Here is a 22884-nt window from a genome sequence, read left to right on the forward strand (position 1 = left end):
ACCTAGCAAAAGTTAAAGTTAATTGAAATATCATTCATATTTTTGCACTTAACCAAGTATTTTACTCTAGAACCTTAAAATCGATTTTTTTTTATTTCATTTTTCGAAAGTATGTGGCCTCGAAAATATTTTTTCCCAATTTTTGAAGTTTGCTCAACTACGCAATGTGATTTATTTATCGCGTATTCTGTTATCTAGTATTATCTAGTATTTACAAACACTGATAATGATAGAATATTGTAGGAAACACGCAGATAATTCGACATTTGACAGAAGTTATAGTTTATCAGTCTGCTTAACAGTCCAGTTTCATTATTTATTATTATATGAAAGTTTTTTGACGAATTTCTTGTATTAAGATTATAGAGAAACTTTTTTGGAAACTATTAGTTATGGCAGTGATCGGCAACTTGAGACTCCCAGGCATCCAAGTGCCCGGCGCGTGCCAAACACTCGAACGTCGAGCAATCTTCAAATTTTTTATTACGGTTAGATCGAAAAATATCGAGCGACAGAAGAAGTCGTGTCAGAGTAATGAAACATTCCGAAATTCAGTAGCAAATTAAAAAAAAAAGTGTTTCATTTTATTACCTCAAATTAAATAAATCGTGTCTTAAATTTTTCAAACCAAAGTCAAATAATTTTGTTTCCTGTTATTTCCCCGTGCCAGTGTACATAAATAAATAGATATCTTAAATTAATCGTAAATAATATAAACTATTGTTTTCAATTTCTCGACCACTGTTATCAGTGCCAAATGTACATGAAATGGTTCGATATAAATTTCAAAACGAAACGAACGAGAACCAGCTTCTCTTTCATATTCATTTCATTTCCAAAGTTGGAAAGCCGTGTATGAACATGAAAGAGGAAAATTGAGGGAAAGCTTAAAAGGATGACTTACACGAAAGCAGGTAACAGATTGATGAAAAGATAGTCAAATTTTTCGTCGATAATCGCGCGGTCAGTGTGGGATTCCAGGTGTGGGTGGCAAAGGTGGTGGTTGAGACAGAGGGTGTAGACGCCGGTGGGGTAGAGGAAAGCACGCCGCAGAGGACACTTTTGTCTCGTACTTTAGTGTCACGTTGTCCCATCCATCGCATTTCATCAGATATGGTAGCTGGACCACGGCCTATCTCTGCTAGATGAGATGGCGAGTGTCCATCTCAAGTACCTCTCTTTCCGGGAACTCCGTGGAGTAAAGGAGATCTCGCAGTAGCGAAGCTTATCTTCTTGTCCGATCGTATTTCGCCGTTTCTCTTATTTTGCGAAGCTTCGTTACACGCAGGTAGTATCTATTTACAGCCACATGTCATTGCGCACTCGATACACACGCGTGCACCACAATGATCGCGAAAGTGGAATCATTACCTAGTGTCTCAGTTCCCGACGTCTCACTTATTCCAAGTATTCTCTGATTCGTTTCATTCGTTGTATCATTATGTAAAGGATACTTCGTTCTGATTGATTATTTGATTTTTAAATACGCATTCTTCGTCGAAGCTAAGCAAACCCGTTCCCTACATTTTCTAGTGTTTCTTTCTTGCCAATGCGTTTGTCGAAACGATAATAAACAGATAAAATGAAGTAGAAAATGGGAGTACGAGCCACACTTCCCACGTGGGACGCCAATTCCCCATTACTGATCCAAGGAATCGATTCTAGATCCTGTTACGACTGTAATTATGAAGATGAAAGTTAAATTAAAATATTAGCTCTAGTTGACATTTTGTAATATCTAAAAAGGATCACTTTTGCCGACTTTTACATTTCATATCCTCCAGCCTTTTATCTGATCTGCTATTTTAGCAGACTGTTGCTCGAAACTAAAGGTAAACAACACTAAGCAGAGTTGCATTTTTAGATCCGTTACCATAGTTGTAAAAATCCATATAATTTTCATTAATTTTAATATTAAATTCCAACTGAAATACGTAGATTTGTTAAAGTTAATCAAGGATCGTTTTAACCCGCTCTTTATTTTATTTATTTTCAAATATATATTTTGATGAAATTATAATTGAAACAGTCTAATTCTTATACAATCTGAAATACAATTTTAACTATTTATTCGCAGACAGTTAGTAATTGCTTTTTCTTTGAGTTATCGGTCAGTTTATTTCAAGCTAAAGTTTCGCCTAGCATGTTCATCGCAAATAAAAGAGACGGAGTAACAGTGGCAGGGATGACTGGTTCAATTATCGAGGGAACAGTTCGATCGATAAGCGAGGTAATACCGCATTTTCATGGTACCAGGCATGACCGACATATTCATTTTTTGCGACGAACTGCTTTTTTCATTATACTTCAAATAATGGATGTTGTCCCATATTGTCCGCATTTACCTATTTTTAAAATCTTTTTATATTCATAACTGTACAGCTACTTTTTTACTCTCAAAATTCTATAATTGAGGTATTCCAAAATTATTATATTATTCTTTAGCAACGCATTGCCAAAAAGTTTTAATTCACACTATCAGCAGTAATAGGTTTTCTTCAAATCTATTATTTGTTTCGACAAAGTTGTGACGAAACTAGGGCTGCAAATACTTGTTCGATCCATCGTACAAGTTCCGATCATGAAAGGGGAAGAATAATGGCTAACCTGTGACACTCGTTGAAAGACAATAATATTAATTTTATTTATGCGGGGGCTCGTTTCACGTTAGAGTCTCGCATTTCCTCTTTTTTCCATCAGTTCTACGTTCTCCGCGTCTAACATTATTACTTGTAGGATGTAGTATCGGTTTGAATTGTAGCTACGCCGCAAATAAGGGAGAAATGAATTGGGCAGAAGAGGGGAGAGCCCAGAGAATGGGCGAAAAAAGAGTATTTGTGAATTCGGGTGGTTTAGATGTCTGCAATAATATTGGGGGTCTAAGACGCGGCGACTGCTTTTATGCTTCTGGTATGTACATAAATTTCCTTTGAATGGCACACGTATAAGTCGGCGCCCACCGTTCTGTTCTACCTGCCACTCCTTCCACCCTGCGTTATAGCCTTCTTTCTTTCCCGTCTTCTTTCATTTCTTTGTCGATCCCCTGTTTCCATCCTCTGTTGCTCTTTTCCCTTTATGTCTAGGTTAACTCCATTTCTCCGACCTTTCGTGTGTTTACAGAAACGTCACCGATATACCAGGAACAAGCAAGAAATTGCCGAATATATAGTCGATCGGCGGTTTTCCCTCGCGTTGTTCGCCACCAATGATGTTTTCCGATTTGTTGAAACTGAATTTACCCTAAATCGCGGAATCGAAGTGATTGGCGTTTAACACGTCTACTGTGCCTGATTTCCAAGTTTATTCATCATTTCATCAGATTTCACCGCGAAAAATAGAAATATGCATTAAGTTTGAAGTAGTGTCATTATTTCTGTTCTTTCATTCAAATTTTAAAATATTTGTTAACTCTTCCCGGTTCGAAACCGGCGTTTTTCTAATTTTTCTGGGTTCTAGGAGATAAGGACTTATGCTTTGGTTTGTTGCCTTAGTGAAAGTTATATTTCTTAAATTTTTTTCATTTTTAACGAAACATATTTAAAAGATATATTTTTTTAATAAAGCTTAATTTTTAAATGCTAGTTTAGTACTTCAAATAAATACACGTGGAGGATTAGTGATTATTTTTTTAATGATAGTTTACTAAATCTTTTACCCAACAGTAATACAAATTTCATCAAGTCTTACTCTTGGGAGATAAACGAGAAAAAATTCAGATCAGACATTCGTATGTCACTATAAATCTTAGGGACGAACAGACGAAGCAATAAGTTCGAGGGTGTGCTTGTTTCCACTCATGGAGAAAGTATATTCGAATATTGTTGATAATTTGAAATACCCAAGTATCTGAGAAAAATCATTTACAAATTATCTGTTGATCAATGCCATTTGAATCAATTTTCAAAAGTAAAAGTTAAAAAACAAATTATTTAAAAACTTCAAAGTCATTTAATCTACTCATTCACATATTAATTTTATGATTTCGTGTTGATTTTTCGATCACTTGGAAAATATAAAATGTGACATGAATTTTGGAATATCGAAAATAATGTGATTTGGAGTATTTCCTAATAATGTAGAATTTGTCCAAGTTTATTTAGGCGTTTTAATTTTATATTCAATTGTGGAAAGAATGGATAGTTTTGGCTTGAATCGGGATCGAACTTTTTACGCGCCCTGCATGGGTCTGACGAGGCGGAGTCGTTCAAGCAGGAAACAAACATTTGTTTAAACGATCCCGACAAGTCACGGTCATAAATACCAGCGAGTCATTAATCTTGTTTTCGGCCGTGCCGCTTATACGTTAATGTATAATGTATTCTCACCCCCGTAGCTAAAACAATCAGCTCGATGGAGAAAACGAATCAGGAATTTTCGGCGAGAGGCACGGCCAGGAAAATAACGCCTTCGAGTGTGATGCGGATTAGGTGTATTGATTATAGGTTACCGGATTCATCTGTTTGGCGGCGAAATTGATTCTTCGGTGAAGTTTGGTTAGCTGGGAATTTATGGCTGTCAGCCGGGTAGTTGGCAGGTACAAGGAAATGATAAATTTCACTTCGAAAAACTCTTGGAATGTGCAAACTTAATGGGTACTAATTAGCGGATTCAGATTAACGACCATGACGTATAATTTTTATCATCGACGTTATATTTTACATCTCTTCATTGCCATCTGGGAGACTAATAGTTGCGACACTGTTCCACGCAGGTTACCATAAATTCAAATCGAGTAGAAAAAGAATTCGTGTAGGCGACACATTTAACAATTTTATTATCTTTCAATGTGAGAGTGGGTGAAATTGACGATGTTAAAGAACAAAATTGTTTACGATTCGAATAATTTATTTTGATAACGTTTCTTCCGTTGAATATAAAAATAATTAAAATAAATTTTTATAGTAATTTAAAAATGTTTTATGTAGTATCATACAAAACTATATTTATACTGGTAATTATTTGTAATAGTCACATATAAAGTGGCTTTTACAATTGCAATTACTATATTTTCCATGTTACTAGCTATTGTATTTCTTACAATATGACCAGTCTTTTAGAGGTAAACTTTAGAGCAACCTGCAGAATTAATTATTTATTTTGTTTCCTCTTCAAGCGAAAACACTTAAAAATTTTCCTTTTTTTTCTTTTTTTTTAAGAAAGTTTGCCTTTTCTTCCAGTACTTGTTTCATAAATGCACAATTTTGGAAATAGTCTGTACAGGTATGACGATAATCTCAGAGAAATATACAGTTGCTTTAAATTATTAAAATTTATTATTAAAATTTTCGTTTGATTCGAAAAACGTTTCGTGCACTTCGTACGATTTATGATTTCATCTTTTGTTTGGCGTTTATTTTAATTGTCTGAGACGTCGTTGAATAGTCGCATGCTACATTTCTGTTGAAACTATCGTTTTATCGAGATCGAAGTTCAATAATAAGATTATTTCGTAAAGTGCATGCATTAGACTTTTTCTTGTAGGGCGATTCCTTTTATTCCAACAACCTACAAACTGTTTACTGATACAGCCTGATCCATGCACTAGAGTTATCTAAAAAGTCATTTCACGTATGTCATCGAACGTACATAAAAAATAGTAAATACCAGATAATTTTTCGTAGTTTTATTTTATTAAAAATCAAAGTTCTCATCGCTCGTATTGGAAAATTCTTGTATATCTTGCACAATAATAACAGTTACTGACAATTATAGTGTATTTATTTGTACCAAAGAAATTATAACGATAGACACTTGAAGAAATGACTAATGCAATAGAAATAAATGTTATGATTATCTTTCGTAGTTTTATTTTATTAAAAATCAAAGTTGTCATCACAATAATAACACTTACTGACAATTATAGTGTATTTATTTGTATCAAAGAAATTAAAGTGATAGACACTTGGAGAAATAACTAATGCAATTGAAATAAATGTTTATTTATTTTCTTATAAAAAACCACGGTAAATTTGCAAAGATCCAGTCGTGTATATTTTTTACAATTTTTATTAGAAATTACAGAACGGGTCATTTTGATCATTTCGGTAGTTCCAGTGTTAAAAAAAAATTGAGAATTAGAAAAAGAGAGCATTAGATTAGATAAAAACCGTTTATCTTAGATATTGTATGAAAGAAAAGGAGAACGTTCTTTTCGTTTCTCGAAAGATTATTCGAAGTAAGAAGTTAAAAATGTGGTGAAATTGGCGGCCCCTGTTTCGTTTTGTCTGGCGTTTGCCATTTGTCGTGGACGGTGAAGGACCACCGCGGATATCGAGAAACAAATGCGGGGAATAAATTTGTAAGACAGCAAATGTGAAGGATTGCGATCCTTGGCTCGTTCGTCCCGGGAGAAGAGAAGAGAGCTGGACCCCCCGAAGCGCGCGGACCGCCCCGAAAATATTTTTAATTTTATTACATCCTGTAATATGGAAATTCTATGGTCACAGTTATCAGGTGTGAATTGAATTATAGTGACTGCCGACGTGGTCCTATTATTTATGCCCGGCCAGAATCACGTTCTTCGACCGCTATCCTGCGTGGTTTCACGATACACCCGGTGATAGAAAACACATGGCGTCTAATGGCACTGTAGAAAATCTCGTGTCGAGTCTATACTAATTCGTTATCTACACAGAATAGCGAACGTATACCGTCGTAACGGAACCTATGCAGGGCTATAATGAATTCCTAAACACTTGTATCGCGTTCTTTACGATGAAATAAAAATGGTCCTGTCGAAGTGAAGCTAATAATAACTAAGCGGCGCAGCACGATCGGGGCTCCTTCCTTCTGAGAAAATTCTTCGAGGAGTCTACTGGGTCAGTCCAAATAGATTTTACGTCGAATGGTTTTCCTAGGATGCCTAGCGCGTTTTAATTGTCCACTTATCGGTTGCGTGGGATCTGTTGAAAGGGACAAACAAAAGGGCGGAGAACGACACAGAGCCTTTTAAAAGGTCCCCCGCAGCTATCGGTGCCATTATTGCTTGGACAATCGATGGTCGCTACCGACTCGACGCGGCGGTTCACCTGCAAAGGATCGTGGATTTTTACAGGGCTTCTATCTTTATAAATATTCGAGAAAAAATTAATTCTTTCGAAGTCCACATTGTCCAAATGGGTTGTATGTTTGATCAAACTTGAAGGAATTCAGTAGGGTCGAATGTTTGAAGTTCATAACTCGAACTTAATTCCGAGTTTCTACAAATACTGAAAATATAAATTTATGATATTTGACTGGAACGTAATGAGTAAACAATTTATATGGTAATTATAAGAGTTATAAAGGTTTTTACTCTTTCTTTCCTTTCTGAAATTCTTTTATTTTAAGCTTAAAGAAATTTAAATCATTTTTCAACTTTTAATAGCTTACAACCTAGCAAACTGTCGAAACATTAAAGTACTGCAAGTTATGTAAATAAATTGATAATTTTTTTTGAAGTTTATGGAATGATCATGATTGTTTTCGGCTTCATCCAAGCTTATGCAACCAGATTTTATAGTTAATAAGGATACATAATCTAAATTGTAATGAAGATAAAACTTAACGAAGAAATCCGGCAAACCGTTTCAACAGAAAAGATAAAAACTATAATTAATCGCTTTCAAAGTAACACATTCGTATTTAATATCGAAATAAGAAAAATCTATTTGCGAAAACTGTAAGTGAAAAGCGTAAGAATCTGATATATTTTTAAATTGTATTACTACACTACTCATGGTTGTCTTTATTAAAAATAAAAAACATGTTTTTAAGAAAAATTGACAGGTGGTAGGTGCCTAAATTTCTCGGCGAAAAAAAAAAATTTCAAATCGTCCTGAAAAAATTATTTTCAATTGCAGGGGTCAACAAAAATCATTTTTGGTGAATATATATACCTTCGAAATCTTAACCGTTTTCGAAAAAAAAATTCCTTACCGAAAATATAATCTGAGGCCAGAAATATCTCTCTAAAATTTCATGCGTATCTTTAAATCGTCATAACTTCTGAACAGATTGGACGATTTTAATGTTTAAAAAAGCAAACTACGCGTATTTTGGTAGAGAATATGTACAAATCGCAAAAATATTCGAAAAGTTGGTTCTTGACCCCGCAAACTGAGAAAAACCCCATAAAACTGGTCTAATTTTCAAACGGCCATAACTTCTATAATAGTCAATGGATTTCATTGAAATTTTGGGGGGAACTAGAGTTCATGGATATCTACAAAAAAGTACTAAACAACTTTTCTGTACAGCGCTACCTAAATTTATTAAAAATGAAAAACGAATTTTTAAGAAAAATCGACAGGGGGTAGGTGCCCAAATTTCTCAGCGAAAAAAAAAAATTTCAAATCGTTCTGAAAAAATTATTTTCGGTTGCAAGGGTCAATTACGATCATTTTTGGTGAATAGGTATATCTCCGAAATCCTACGCACTTTCGAGAAAAAAATTCAGGAAGGTGAACAAATTTTTTGGCAAAATTGAAAAATTTCAAATCGTTCTAAAAAAATTATTTTCAGTTGCAGGGGTCAATTTCAATCATTTTTGGTGAATAGATGTACCCCCGAAATCCTACACACTTTCGAGAAAAAAATTCTTTACGTGGCCAGAAATGTTTTTCCGCATGCGTATGTTTAAAACATCTTGATTTCTGAACGGATTGAAGGATTGTAATGTTTCATAATGTAAACAACGCGCATTTAGGTAAAGAATATGTAGAAATTCTAAGAATATTCGAAAAGTTGTTCCTTAGCCCCGTAAAGTGAGGAAAATCCCATAAAACTGATCCAATTCCTCGTTTTTATCACTTCATATGTAGGTGTAGTCCAATTACCCGCATATTCGATTTTCCTGATTGAAATTTATTTATTATTATTATGTCTATAAACAATATGCAGGATTATTGGTCGAGATAATTTCAAATAAAAGTTCCTCTCCGAATATTCGATCAAGATTTTTTCAAATTTTTTGAATGTTGCATGAAATTGAAAATGTAAACAAAAATTCAGAAAGTGAATAACTTTATAGAATACCTTGAGTTTTGTACCCGGTAAAAATATCTTCATAGACGAGGCTGTAGTAAAATATAAAGGCAGAATCTCGTTTATAAACCCCAAAAGAATAATTAATGCAAAGAATTTCTGAAAAGTATTCGGTCATCGGTTTACCTTGCGTGTTCGGTCGATGGAATTCGATATAATCGGTAGAAACGATACCAGAATCCTATAGCAAGTGTTACTTCCGACACGTACTTCTGTTGTATATGTCTGCCTAGCTAAGGTGACCCATTTTAAATCGCTTGAAATCTTTTGCCAAACGAGGAAGTAAGTGGATACGGATAATGTCGCGCATATATCAGCTGGCGGCAGCAATATAGCAGTCTATATGGCGTTCCTATGCGATTCTATGAGTACCTACAACCATTGGCTGTTCTGATGCAACAAAATGTTCTTCCCGCGAGTTGTTCCTCCCATCCTTTCTGCCCTTTTCTCTTCTGCGAGCTTGCTCCTTATCCGCACTGGAATTTCATAGAAATCGTCTTAACCGTTTTGTGCGCCGAAGATCGTGTAATGTTCGCCGATCCAGAGTACTGTTGCTGTCACAGACGATCGTTATCGATGTCTATTCGCAAATTATGTTCCATAAAACATATGCACGCGTGTAATTCTGCAATACATTTATTAATCACTCGTCGACTCATTCATTTCTGTCGAATTTATTACTTTCTACAACTGTCGAGTGTATTGTAATGACTCGTAGTACAATCATAATTTTATCGAACGTAATCTTAGTAATATGATTATATGTATAGATTTTTCAATCTACTCGGTGCGTTAATAAAATTGATCTGTTTAGCCAATAATCTACATGATCAATGATATTAATTTTTACATTTTGTTTTCATTTATAACGAAGTATAATTTTTCGAAATAATTATTCAACCGTTGACAGATAGTCAAATTTATTTGGATGCATATAACTGTGGAAATAATTATTATCGAGAACAAATGATTAAACTTGGAATATAATTTCAAGTTAAAATACGATCTTTCGATGCCTTTGATAGAAATAAAGTTTACAATATTGATTTCGACGATACGATTTGAAAAGGATAATTTAGAGGAGAAGGTAACCCTAAGTCGCGAATGTGTATAAACAAGTACATAATGGTATCTTTAAGAATATAATTATACAGGGTGTTCGGCCATCCTTGGGAAAAATTTCAATGTAAGATTTTAGAGGCCAAAATAAGACGAAAATCAAGAATATCAATTTGTTGATTGAGGCTTCGTTAAAAAGTTATTAAAAAATTTCAAATCATTCTCAAAAAATTATTTTTGGTTGCAGGTGTCGATTACAATCATTTTTGGTCAATACACATACCCTCGAAATCCTACCCACTTTCGAGAAAAAAATTCGAATAAGTACTGAAAGTTTTGGGTGAAAAAAAAGACTTTCGAATCGTCTTGGAAAAATTATTTTTAGTTGCAGGGGTCAATTGCAAGCATTTTTGGTCAACAGACATACCCCTGAAATCCTACTCAGTTTCGAGAAAAAAATTCCTTAACGAAAATATAATTTCTGGCTAGAAATATCTGCCCGAATTTTTATGCGAATGTTTAAAACGTCATAACTTCTGAACGGATTGGACGATTTTAATGTTTAAAAAAGCAAACTACGCGTATTTTGGTGGAGAATATGTACAAAGTACAAAAATATTCGAAAAGTTGGTCCTTGACCCCGCAAAATGAGAAAAACCCCATAAAAATGGTTCAATTTTCAAACAGCCATAACTTCTACAATTGTGAATATATTTCAATGAAACTTTTTTCTGAAGTGGAGCTCATGGGTACCTACAAAAAAGTATTAAACAACTTTTCTGTAGGGCGTCAAACAAAATTATTAAAAATCAAAAACGAATTTTTAAGTAAAATCGGCAGAGGGTAGGTGCTTAAATTTTTCGACGAAAAAAAAAATTTTTAATTAATTCTAAAAAAATTATTTTCGATTGCAGGAGTCAATTGCAAGCATTTTTGGTGAATAGACATACCCCCGAAATTCTACTCAGTTTCGAGAAAAAAATTCTTTACCAAAAATATACAGTGTGGCCAGAAGTGTTTCTATAATTTTTTAACGAAGCCTCGATCAACGAATTAGTATTCTTGATTTTCTTCTTATTTTGGCCTCTAGAATCGCCCATTAAAATTTTTCTCAGGGTTGGCCGAACACCCTGTATAATAGGGTAGTTTTTAGGAGTGAAAATTACATAACAGAGCATTTAGATTCGTTTTCACTCGATTGTTCAGATCTAATTATTACTATTATTATTTTTATGAAATAGAGAGAAATTAATACACGGAGGTGATCCCAAAAATCCCAAAATGGAATTTATATTCAGTTATTAGAATAAATCAGTGATGAGCGAGAGCTCGCAAACTCCACGAAGAAAGTTATAAAATGTCCAAATCTAGTCTCTTCGATTTATTATTTTCTTTACCAAACGTATGTGCACTGTTAACGTAAATAAAAGCATGAAAAAAAATGCTGATTTTATATTTCTTGTATAGATGCAAATTTATATGCTTCGGAAACTTTCTGCTCGATTTTCTTTGTCAATAATTATGATCATGTTTTCCCACACGTTTGATAGTACATTCTTTGGCGAAAGAAGGTGACTGTGACGTCAATATCTTCGCGGTTAAATTCGTGGATGCCTCCTCTGGCGATTGTTTCCTCGAAATTTCTCACGGCAGTTCCGCCGAAATAGCGCCATCGTTTTCGTATGACGAGGCGAGGATCTTCAAAGTATTATGGCCTACTCGCAGCGAAAGCATGAAAGAACACCCCTCGTAAATATTCTCAATAAATATCGTCGGTACCTACCGTTGGTCGACGCCTACGTCGCGCGCCAGTATTTCGGTTTCCCAACGGGTCTTCCCTGCATCCGCACCTGATTAAATTTATTTCCTCATTGTGTCTGCACTTGAAACGTAACTCGATCGTAGTCTTCGTACCAAGTATGTCGTTTAAAGAAACGAAAACGAAACGAATTTAACGTTAGAACTATCAAAGCAGTCAAAGTGCAATTCATAATTTCTAATAAAACTTGTAAAAAAGTTACTCGACTGAATTTTTGAAAATTTACCGTAATTCTTTATAAGAGAATAATTCTTTACGTATCAATCGTTTTAATTTTCTTGGTGTAAATAAATACACTATAATTATCGGTGGTTTTAGCGTTAAATCTCTTCCATCTTGAAATTTTTATTCAATACACGTAATTCTATTAACAAATAGTAATTTTTATGTGAATTTTAGTAATTACTGTTGAATAGAAATAAATTAAAAACCCTATAGTGTTTGTCGAGCAAACGAGTAGTATTTAATAAATTGTAATAAATAAATTTAATAAATATTTAATAAATGGTTCACGATATAAATATTGCTTTAAAAGTTGTAAGTTTTTATTTTGTAGTAAAAAAAGTAATCTGAAAGTTTTAAAAATTTATATCCTCTTCATTGACTTGAAGATTAATATAACGTTTATTGCTAGAAAACAATGTTTCTATCGCGATGAGAAATTTTAGTCGATTCTACTCTACAACTTTCTGCCTTGGGTGTTTTATTTATTACAAAATCTGTGTTTAATAACAGCAGCCTCCCGTTGATAATCCCGCGGAATGGGATTTTGCAAAAATTACTTTATCTCGAACGTAACCAATCGGGTGAAATTTATAGCGAAGCCATGTATGATATATACTGCATACACTACATAAAACGTATGTTTTATAGTATATAAAAACCATTCTTTGCGCGTTCAAAGCCTTCCCTTATAATAAAAACACACACGAATTTGCGGGCGCGTTTCGTGCTGTACGTGCGTTAAAAAAAATGTGATTTAATGGTCGTCGAGCTGTTTCTGTCCTGCCAAATTTCTTTGCGATCGCATTCTTATTTTGTGTACTTTCCATACTTCTTGGCCTGGTTAACGCGTTGGCTGTCACTGGTGGTCACTGATGACCGGCGCTTGAAACTTACAATGTGTTTCAAAATCACGTAAAATAACGCCACTGTAAGAGTACTACGAAATAGGAAAAGCACCATTAAATTATCGAATATTTTTACTTTTTAAGTACAACTTGCTATTTATCGAGTCAACTAATTTATTCCTTTTCTGAGAAAAATTTTTATCTAACGTTGGATCCAGAATTGGGTAAAATGTAACCAACTCTTAAAAATGTGTACTAATTAACCAATTATGCAATCAAAATATATTTATACTTCGCCTGTCTTCTCTACTTGGGTCTCTTCAGACCGAACTTCGTGATACAGCGTCAAATCATACGATAAAGATAGTCCTTCCTTTTGGCATTGCATAATTTTGTTTATCAAATATTTTGAGATTTCGTTCGACTTTATGAAAATTCATGTAATAAAACGATAGTAATAATTTTAAGTATCTATCGTAAGGTTCATTTAAATACATTCAAATTCTGCCTGCTACAGAGCAGATAACAAAGCAAGAAAATTTAAATTATAATTGGAAATTCAGGAATTGGATTACCAAAATTGATTGTAGATTTTAATAAGTGAAATAGAGATATCAAAATATAAGAAACGTGGGGCTTTATACAATGTAAATAGATTTGGCAATCACAATGTTTGCACTCTAAGTTTACATAGAGGTACTCATATTTTTGTGAATATGCAAGTGAACGAATTTGTGACTCACTGAACACCCCAAGTAACACTTTGACTGTCACACCAAACTTCTCAAATTGTCCACGAAAACGAAACTTTGTTTTTAGATAAGTGGAAACTAGAAATCTCATAATTTGTCATATAAAATTCCCGTTAAAATTCAAGAGTCCTATTTAGATTTATTTTTTTTAATGTTTAATCTTGAGAATTAATTTTTTTAGATCCTTAGTGAAAAATTATGTTACCCATATGTGGATGGCAGTCAGTGTGTTAAGCTGATGTTCTCCCGTTTCAACTTTTTCAATATTACCCAGAGTTCAACTTCAAATTAATATATTCTACTTTTCTACAGTTAGAGACCCTATTTCATGAAACTATTTGCATTTGTTTTGACCAATTACTTGCTTAGTACAAACATTAGATTTATTTTCTCTAAAATCTTGAGATTTTTTTTAGTAAAAAAATTATGTCACCCATATGTGGGTGACGTGGGAATTTACGTGTTAAAAGAAAAACCGAATTTTAATGAAACCGTCAACGTGACGGGTTTGGGTAAAAATATATGTAATCAGTGTTCGTAAATCTAGCGTTAAGGATAAATAATCGGTATCCAAAAGAAAGTTAGAAAAGTGAATAGTTAAAGATACAGGCGGTGGGAAGATGCACTCACGAAAAGACTGTTTGCACGAGGACATACACAGGGATCGCCACGAAGGCTCACAATAGAGGCACAGTTCGTCGGTCGATAATCCTGATTTAGATGCGGTCGTATATTAGACTAAGGTTCGTGAAATTGAATGGCGGAATCAGCAGAGAGACCGATTCTGCTTTCATCCGAAGGGAAGAGGACTGTACCGTGCGAAAAATAAACTGCCACTGTCGCGAAGGCACGGTTAGTACATTTTGTAGGTGGGTAGCGTTCATTGCTTCCCTGTTTCTCTCTTATCTTTTCGTTTCTCTCTTAAAACGCTTCTTCTTGAACAATTCGAACTTTCCTACTCTTCTTCTTTATCAAATTTTAGCGTAGAAAGTTAATTATAGCTCCCCAAACGACAGGTAACATTATTTAAAAGTTTACAAATAATAGGGTTCATTCTTGATAAAAATATAGAATTTCGAAGAAGAATATTCATTCGGTCGATGAATTACTAATAATCGTTTAATTGCAAATGAAAAGAGATGAACGTTCCAAAGGTTCCTCGACATTCGTAAATTAGAATCTATAAACGAATGTTATGAACTGACATTCAAGCGAGCATTGTTTTAGAATGAATCTAAAAAGTTTACTCGTTAATCGTGAATAAAATCTGTCCAACCCTGTATAAAACATATATTCGAAGCTTCGATATCACCCTCATATTTTACTCAAATCTCTATAATTGTTGTTATTGGTATTTTAAAAATATCATACATTCTTTGAACCTGTTAAATTTCGTTTTCCTCCTATTAAGTTAAGAATTTTATTCTCGTCAGTTTAAGGATGAAAAGTACGAACTTATGAAACGACCTGATAGTTATGATAAATTTTTATTATGCGCCTAAATACTCAACTGCATATATTAATTGGTACAAATTAATGTCGTGGTTGTCAATCATGGAACGACGATGGAATTACACGTTTGCTGGGGCAGATGCGAAGTAACTACAAAATAGGTACCATTAAGGTACGAAAAAGATCCACGCCTAGTCAACGTCGTATGATTATGGTTGGATACGAAAGCTATACCACGAGCCCGTTATTAATGCGACCGATACTCAATCCACACTCATTCGTAGATACGATCTCTCCGCCCAGTCAATCGGATCGCAGAGTCTAAACCCGTAATTACTATTAGCCCACCCATAGTGAGTACGATACTACGAGCAAACGAACGAAAGTTTCAATTTACACGTTTTCAAGTCTTCGGGGTTCCAAGGTTTCACTACTTTCGAGACTTAAGAAAAGAGGCTAAGAACGAGACTGAGACAGCTTCTACATCAGGCTACGCACGAGGCTATCAAATATTATTTAATTAATTCAATTAGTTCTCTCATTCTTTGGAATTAACATTCCAACATAGTGTCAGTGTAATTATTTAGAGCAGGATTTCGATCACATTGACAATATCCCTTATGATGGTCTTGAAAACTATTATGATATAGGTTTAGGTTTTTGAAATAGTTACGAAGAACTTTTATTCTGAATATCTGTTACAGAAAACCTAAATTTCGGACTATAGTTTATATTACTACCAAAAATTTTACAAAATGTATACAAAACTAAAATTTAAAAATGTGTACATAAAATGGAAGAAACTATCGTGTAAAATGTGAAAATATAACATGGTTAAAATAGTTATTTATTCAAAACATGAAATGTGAATTATAAAAATCGATTCTCTCTATATTAATTAATGATTAATAATTAATATAGAGAGAATCGACTAGGACTATTAATTCGGCCTTTTAATTCAATTATGCGTTACACCTCAAATATTAAAAGTATATTAAAACCGATTAATTTTTCTTCTTTTTTGTTGCAGGTAGTGTGCAATAATTTGAAGCCAGAAAATCGGTGAGCGATCCTTTACTTTTACTTCTATTTTTAGTATTCTTATTTAATGTTCTATTTTCTATCGATATTTTTGTATCATTCGATAACGTTTTATTTTTTATTAATAAATTTGATTAATTCAGCAATGTTTTCTTTTACAATCTGGTGATTTATTTTAATTTTCGATACCCATTGACGTTTCTAAGATTATCAGTTAACGAATAAAATCACATGATAAAGGCTAGAGCTAGTAATTTGTTTCTTGCACGTTTAATTAATTCAATTAAGCCATCTAGACACATTTTTCAAGTTTGGACGTATTATTAAATAATTTCTACAATTGTTATTATTTTGTATCTAAAAAAATTTGTGTGTACTCTCAAAAGATTAATAAAGAAAAGTGAGCAGAACTTGTACCGAAAAAGTTTTATAGTTCTATTTTCCAAAAAAATATACAAAAAGCCTTACTTTTTCGACCGAATTTTCAATCTTTCAAAGTGGATGTCAGCCGATAAAAAAGATACGTGTCAAATATTTTTTCGATAACTATCTTTCCCATAAATTTCTTTAAAATCGACGTCTGTAAAAGTGTTTGTTTAATATAGTAAAAATGAATTTTAAAATTGTTTCTTTCGATAAAGCATTTGTTCTACTTTACAAATGTACATAATTTATGTAACCAATTGATAGGACAATGTGATCACAGACCTTTTTTCCATTAAAAATCTATTTTCTAGAAGAAGAAAATTCGAACGAAGGAAACTTCCAAACGTTCGCGTAAATTTTTAATAAAGAATCACATCCTGGATAGAAATGTGCATGTCGCAGTATCGAGAAAGACCATAAATATTATAGCATCTTGACGGTTAGGATACTATTCGTCGCACTTATATTTTTCTAATGTAAATAGTGCATCGTTCACGAATGACGGGAAGATCGAAATTCGATGTTCGATGCGCACATTATAATTCAATCATGTTTGCTGTTATAGATTTACAATATCGATATTGGTGGAAGCGTTTCCACGTCTCAAGTATATCGTCGACCTCACAAACACAGACCGTTACTATGACGAAAAGGTAAGATAAACACTCGTAAAATTCAGATTCACGTATATTCCAAAGGCATAGTTCTTTGACATAGTTTATATTCGTCGACGAATACAAAAAGCGTGGATGTTACCATGCTTTCGGATGTACTTCCTCAATTATGTTAGATCTAAACGATAATTGCATTGTTTATGTAAGTTGTGCTTCCCTGGGAAGGGTAATTTTTATGCGAATATCGTGCAACAATAATCATGAAGATTTTAATACTTTATTTCATCGAGATAAATATGTGTATTTATATTTATACTAGGAAATTTTGTTTTTAATAATATTCCTCATAATTGCATTGTTTATGTAAGTTGTGTTTCCCTGGGAAGGGTAATTTTTATGCGAATATCGTGCAACAATAATCATGAAGATTTTAATACTTTATTTCATCGAGATAAATATGTGTACTTATATTTATACTAGGAAGTTTTGTTTTTAATAATATTTCTCATTTCGATTAAACTTTGGTTGATCCATGATCGCTATAGGGCTCACGCATAATTATAAGAATAACTTTGACTTATTCGTCTCTATCCCTTAGAAATGCATTTCGAATTCGTTGAAAAATACAAAATGTGCAATTGTGTATTCCCAGTTTCATTTTGCTGCAGGAATTCAAAAATTATGGTGTGCAATACGAGAAGATTATGGTACGTGGGCGGGAAGTTCCCACCATGGATGTGGTGAGAAAGTGAGTAACATTTCTTCTTTAATTCTCTAATTTTTATTTTGTACTTTCTTCGGTAATTTCATTATAAAGATCGCTTTAATGGAATATATGCATGCTCAAGTATTTTATTTAATTTCAAGCGAAGTTAACATAAAAAGATTTACAAAATTTCGTTCAATCTCCGGTAACAGAAAATAATTATTTTCTTACTTTTCTGAAGTTTAATGTTTATATTAGTGTTAATCCACGTGAAATTGGGCTGTAGTTTTCGGTAATATTTAAACCTATTTCAAAATTTCAAAATTTTTTGAATTATTGATTTTACAGCTGTATTAATGGTGCTTCTTTTTATTAAATTATAATTATTTTTTGCGAGAACGTAGAAATTCCAAATAAAATAATTTCACATAAAAAAGACTTTTCTTCGATCTTTTCATTTATAATTGAACAAATTCTGTGTGTACACAAGCGACACTGAATAATTTTTTGGAAATATTTTATACTTGGTCTCATTAAGGTTAATCGTTAAGAAATTAGCTATATATGAAATTCTTCTTATTTGCTATTCTTAGCTATTTTACTATTCAAGTGGAATATTAAGTTAAATAAGAAATTCCAATTCTATATTTTGCACCTGAATGCTGTTAAAGATAGCAATACATATTTCATATTTTTTAAATATGATGTCCAACGAATAAACCGTTACAAATTTTTGGAAATGAAAGAGGACGTCGAAATTTTTTAGAGGATTTTCACCTACGAATGAAATCGTTAAATTCTACGAAAATTTTCTTTATTAATATCTCGAAAACTATTAATTACCCGAAGCTGAAATTAAAAATTTCGCCGTTTAAATGCTCGGTGCCCTCAACCTTGGTAGATTTATCGACGTATAATACATAGTATTATTTTTCCACGCCACTCTCATCGTTGTCACTGTACTAACTTGAGTGTGTTTCGCTACTGACGCCACTACATATGCATGAAGCTATCACAGCCTATGCGACCACATATTCTATGAATACTGAACAGCTTTTTTATGATTGCGAAACGAAACGCCGGTAAAAACAATTCTCAGCAGTCCGTTGGACTTTGATGAGCGCCATATTACGCGGAGCACGTTGGCAAATTCGATTGTCGCGTAAACGCGTAAATTCATAAATTTTATAAATTTTACACTTAACGAATAAAACAAACATGAATCAGTTCTGACATTTGAATTTCTACCATCGTTAAACTGAATCTGGTTTAGAGTAAATAATCGAGAGTGAAAGAAGCGATATATATTTTATTCTGATATATTCGAAGATAATTTACAAGAAAACTTTTAAATCAATTGCTCCTTTTTATTTAACAAAAAAATACAACTGTATAAAAAGTTGATACAAGAATAGACATTGGAAAAAATTTCGATATTCTTTGAAAAGTATTCCAAAATAAGCATACTATTACAATGTTTATTTAAAGGTTTGCAAATGAAAGATATATCATCTTTTCACTCTTAAGTATGCGTGTCAAAATTAATTTTTAGCTACCATCTTGAAATCTTGCTTCGTCGATCGATGTACTTGTACTTAGCGAGGTTATTTAAAAAAGTACTTTGATCAAGAATCAGGTTTTCAGTTAATTGTAGTTAGTTTTAAAGCGTGTTGAAAGTTAACGTGAAACTGTACAAGTCAGTGTAACAAGATACACCTAACAGAGATCAGGTTGCACGATATTCACTATCATGCTAACAATATATGGACTCGGGTTTCCTAAATGCATTCGAATCGTGTTCCATGAGGTTCTCGAGGCAAATCCACTAAATGTACGCGTTGCGCGACGAGGAACGTGGGTGTTGACGCTTCAACAACGACGTCTTTATTCGCCGAGACATCGAACATAAGTTTCCTCGTGTTCTCTGTCTTGTATGTCGAGACAATGCTCATATATTCCACAAATACAAGGAAATACTGTGCTGATATCGGGAGAACATGTGAAAACACGAAAAGAAGTCGAGCGTTCGGTACACGGTTTCGTCGTGCGAAACAAGTTTCACCGAAGAGTATAGTTGAACCCTCATTATCGAAACTAATAGAGAAACACGACCACAACTGACTTCGGATCTGGTATGGAAAAGATTCTGAAAATAACTATCCCAAACTGGTACACAAAGCTTCTGACTTAAACCAGAGCTTGAGCTTAGGTTCTCGAAATGGGTCTGATTGACAGTCGTAATCAAATATTTCTTTTTATCTTTGTTATTTGCTGAGCTAGTTCAAAAAAGCCATATTTATTAAAGCTAACTGTTTACACCGAGTGATCACATTTTTCTTAAAAAAATAAGTGTAAAAGGAGTTTCCTTCTTATTGTATCAAATTCTTAAAATTGTAATTTTTGTCATTTAAATATTACATTGTTTTGCAAATTTACAAGTTTCTAAAAATAACTGTCTCAAACTGGTACACAAAGCTTCTGACTTAAACCAGAGCTTTGATAGATACTATTAAAATACAGCAATAATAATAATATATTTAAGATCTATCTTGATTCATTAATATTCTGTAAGGTCTCTTTTATTTACGATTAGTTGAAGAATACGATTCTGGCATGCTGTTAATAAGCTTCGTTAATAACTAATGATTTGAACGGATTGAAAGCTGTACAAATAAACTATTAAATCAGGAACACTAAGCACCTTAGTTTCGAAACGTGTAAGACTTTTGAAAGAATCCGTGATCGAATTTGTGGTTACAGTAAATTCGACTGAAACATTTTTACGGTATATCACGTTCGCTATATAAAAGATGAAACGTGACAGCATTGTCACGAAGACGGAAGAGAAACGTTTTGGGAAGCGATTGTGGGTGGTAAAAGATACTTTACGTCCTCTCGTATTCATGATACGAGGACGCGTGTACGTTGCGTCATATTTCCGATGTCGTTAACTCGGATCATGGTCTTGGCCAACGTTATTACAAGTCGACTTCGAATCTCTCTTCATCTTTCTTTGTCTTCTCCAATTTGGTAGCATCGCCAAGATGACGAGAAACGCGCCTCATGCTCGGGACCACCCGGACGATCGCTTTATTACGTAAATTTGCCATCGCGTATCCTTTTTGCCTTCTTCAACGTGTTTCGAGCGTACGACAGGCTGCTTGTGCCGTGATAGTATTTAACACTAAACCTACCGACACTTCATGTATAACCATTTCTACCATGACCGGTCAAGTGTCTTTCTTTTTCTCTTTTACGAGGCAACGTACTTCTAATTTTTACATTATATCTATAGAAAGTTGTGTTTTAAAGTTTATTCGTGAGATACATTTCTTTTTTACGTCACGTATTTTTTCTTAAAGCATAGCAAATATATTCAATACTTTTACTCGAAATATGCATATTTAGCACTTTACCTTCATACGGAAGATTTACAAACTACGTCGAAATTTATTAATTTTTAAAACGTCCTTGAAAACGAATTTTATTTCAAGTCGATATCGTAGTTTCAATGTATACAAATTTAAATTCATTTTTAATTAAATAAACAGTTTACAAATCCAGTTTTATCGCTCACCAGTCGTGTAATTAATTGCTGAAACTTCTGTAGGTGCATAGTGTCAAAGTAAATATGAAAATTAGCATAGAAGGCAGCATAAATTAGAATAGTTGATATATTTATCGGATAGAGAGAATCAATAGAGAAGTACCCTTTAAAACGAGTGTTCATTTAAGTCGATAGCATAATTAGTCCCGGAGATATAATGATTTTTGTTTCAAGTCGATCACGTAATTAGTTTTGAAGATACAAGGGTTTGAAGCGTTTGTTTACTTTTCACTGTTTACGTCGCGAGGCCATTGACCTCACGTGATCGTAGTAAGCAGTAAACATTACGTCACTCGGTCACGATTCTCACGACGCACGTGCGAGAGAAAGAGAGGTCCGACGCGTTAGACGAAGACAGAGATAGTTGAATTATAAAACTTATCGTACCACAATGTGACTCTGAATTACATTTGAATTTTGAACTTAAATTCTTTGATCATTTCATATTGCATTTACAAAAATGTTTTTGAGTTTTCACTTTAAATTAACAACTAACACTAAAAAAATAAGTATTTACAAATTTGGAGATAGTCATATCAAAATTAACCTTTTTCACAAAATGTGTATTACTATACTACGATGTGACTCACAGTTAAGTAGTAAATTATTAGGGTACGTTGTGGAATATGCACATTATAAATCAACCTTTACGTCATTATACGTAAATTATAAGAAAAGTCGTGAAGTTAAATGGCGCTAAAGTAACATTGTATGTTAGATATTCTAAATGAGATTTAAAAAAAAGTCATTTGATTGGTCGTGGTAGGTTTAATGTTAAAAGTAGCGTGCTTATAACATTGGTACAGCTATGGCAGAATAGCTACACAGTGGAACTCGATTTATTTCAACGAGATTTTCTCTCTGGTCTCATCTCCAGTTTTCATTGTTTCTATTTTGTTATACAAAATCTTTCTAATTTAGTTCACTTTATTTTTTATGCATTTGTACTACTATCCCCTTCTGTATCACTTATATAACTTTGTTGTTGTAGATAGCAATCTGTTTTAAGACACATACAATTGCTATTAAAGTTCTCGTTTACAGTACTTGTTTCCGATTATCTGATCTTGAAATTGATTCTAATTATGAGTTTGGATAAAAGCAATCGAATACAAACGACAGTCAACGATTCGTCTACGTTCGATCATCTATCAGACATCGTCAAACACAATCATACGATTCAAATGACGTTTAATCACACAGTTTATTTAAATTTGGTTTGATCGAGCATTATAAAACCTTTCTGAATGATACAAAGCAGAGCAGCGTCATAGGATGTTTCTAAAGAGGATTCTTTCCGCAATTAGCGCGTCT

At 33.3% G+C, this 22884-nt stretch overlaps 1 protein-coding gene across 2 annotated transcripts in view; it reads left to right on the forward strand.

The window, feature by feature from the left end:
- The window catches only part of LOC143350116 (uncharacterized), a 65352-nt gene that overhangs the window by 15780 nt on the left and 26688 nt on the right, over positions 1-22884 (forward strand). Inside the window, exons 4-6 of one of the 2 annotated variants that reach the window (XM_076781954.1) lie at positions 16207-16238; positions 17209-17296; positions 17926-18005. In XM_076781954.1, the coding sequence (XP_076638069.1) occupies positions 16207-16238; positions 17209-17296; positions 17926-18005 (200 nt within the window). Of the gene's footprint in view, positions 1-16206; positions 16239-17208; positions 17297-17909; positions 18006-22884 lie in introns of both variants that reach the window. The other variant, XM_076781964.1, reaches the window with a different exon arrangement.

Source organism: Colletes latitarsis, chromosome 2, assembly GCF_051014445.1.
Source record: "Colletes latitarsis isolate SP2378_abdomen chromosome 2, iyColLati1, whole genome shotgun sequence".
NCBI lineage: Eukaryota > Metazoa > Arthropoda > Insecta > Hymenoptera > Colletidae > Colletes > Colletes latitarsis.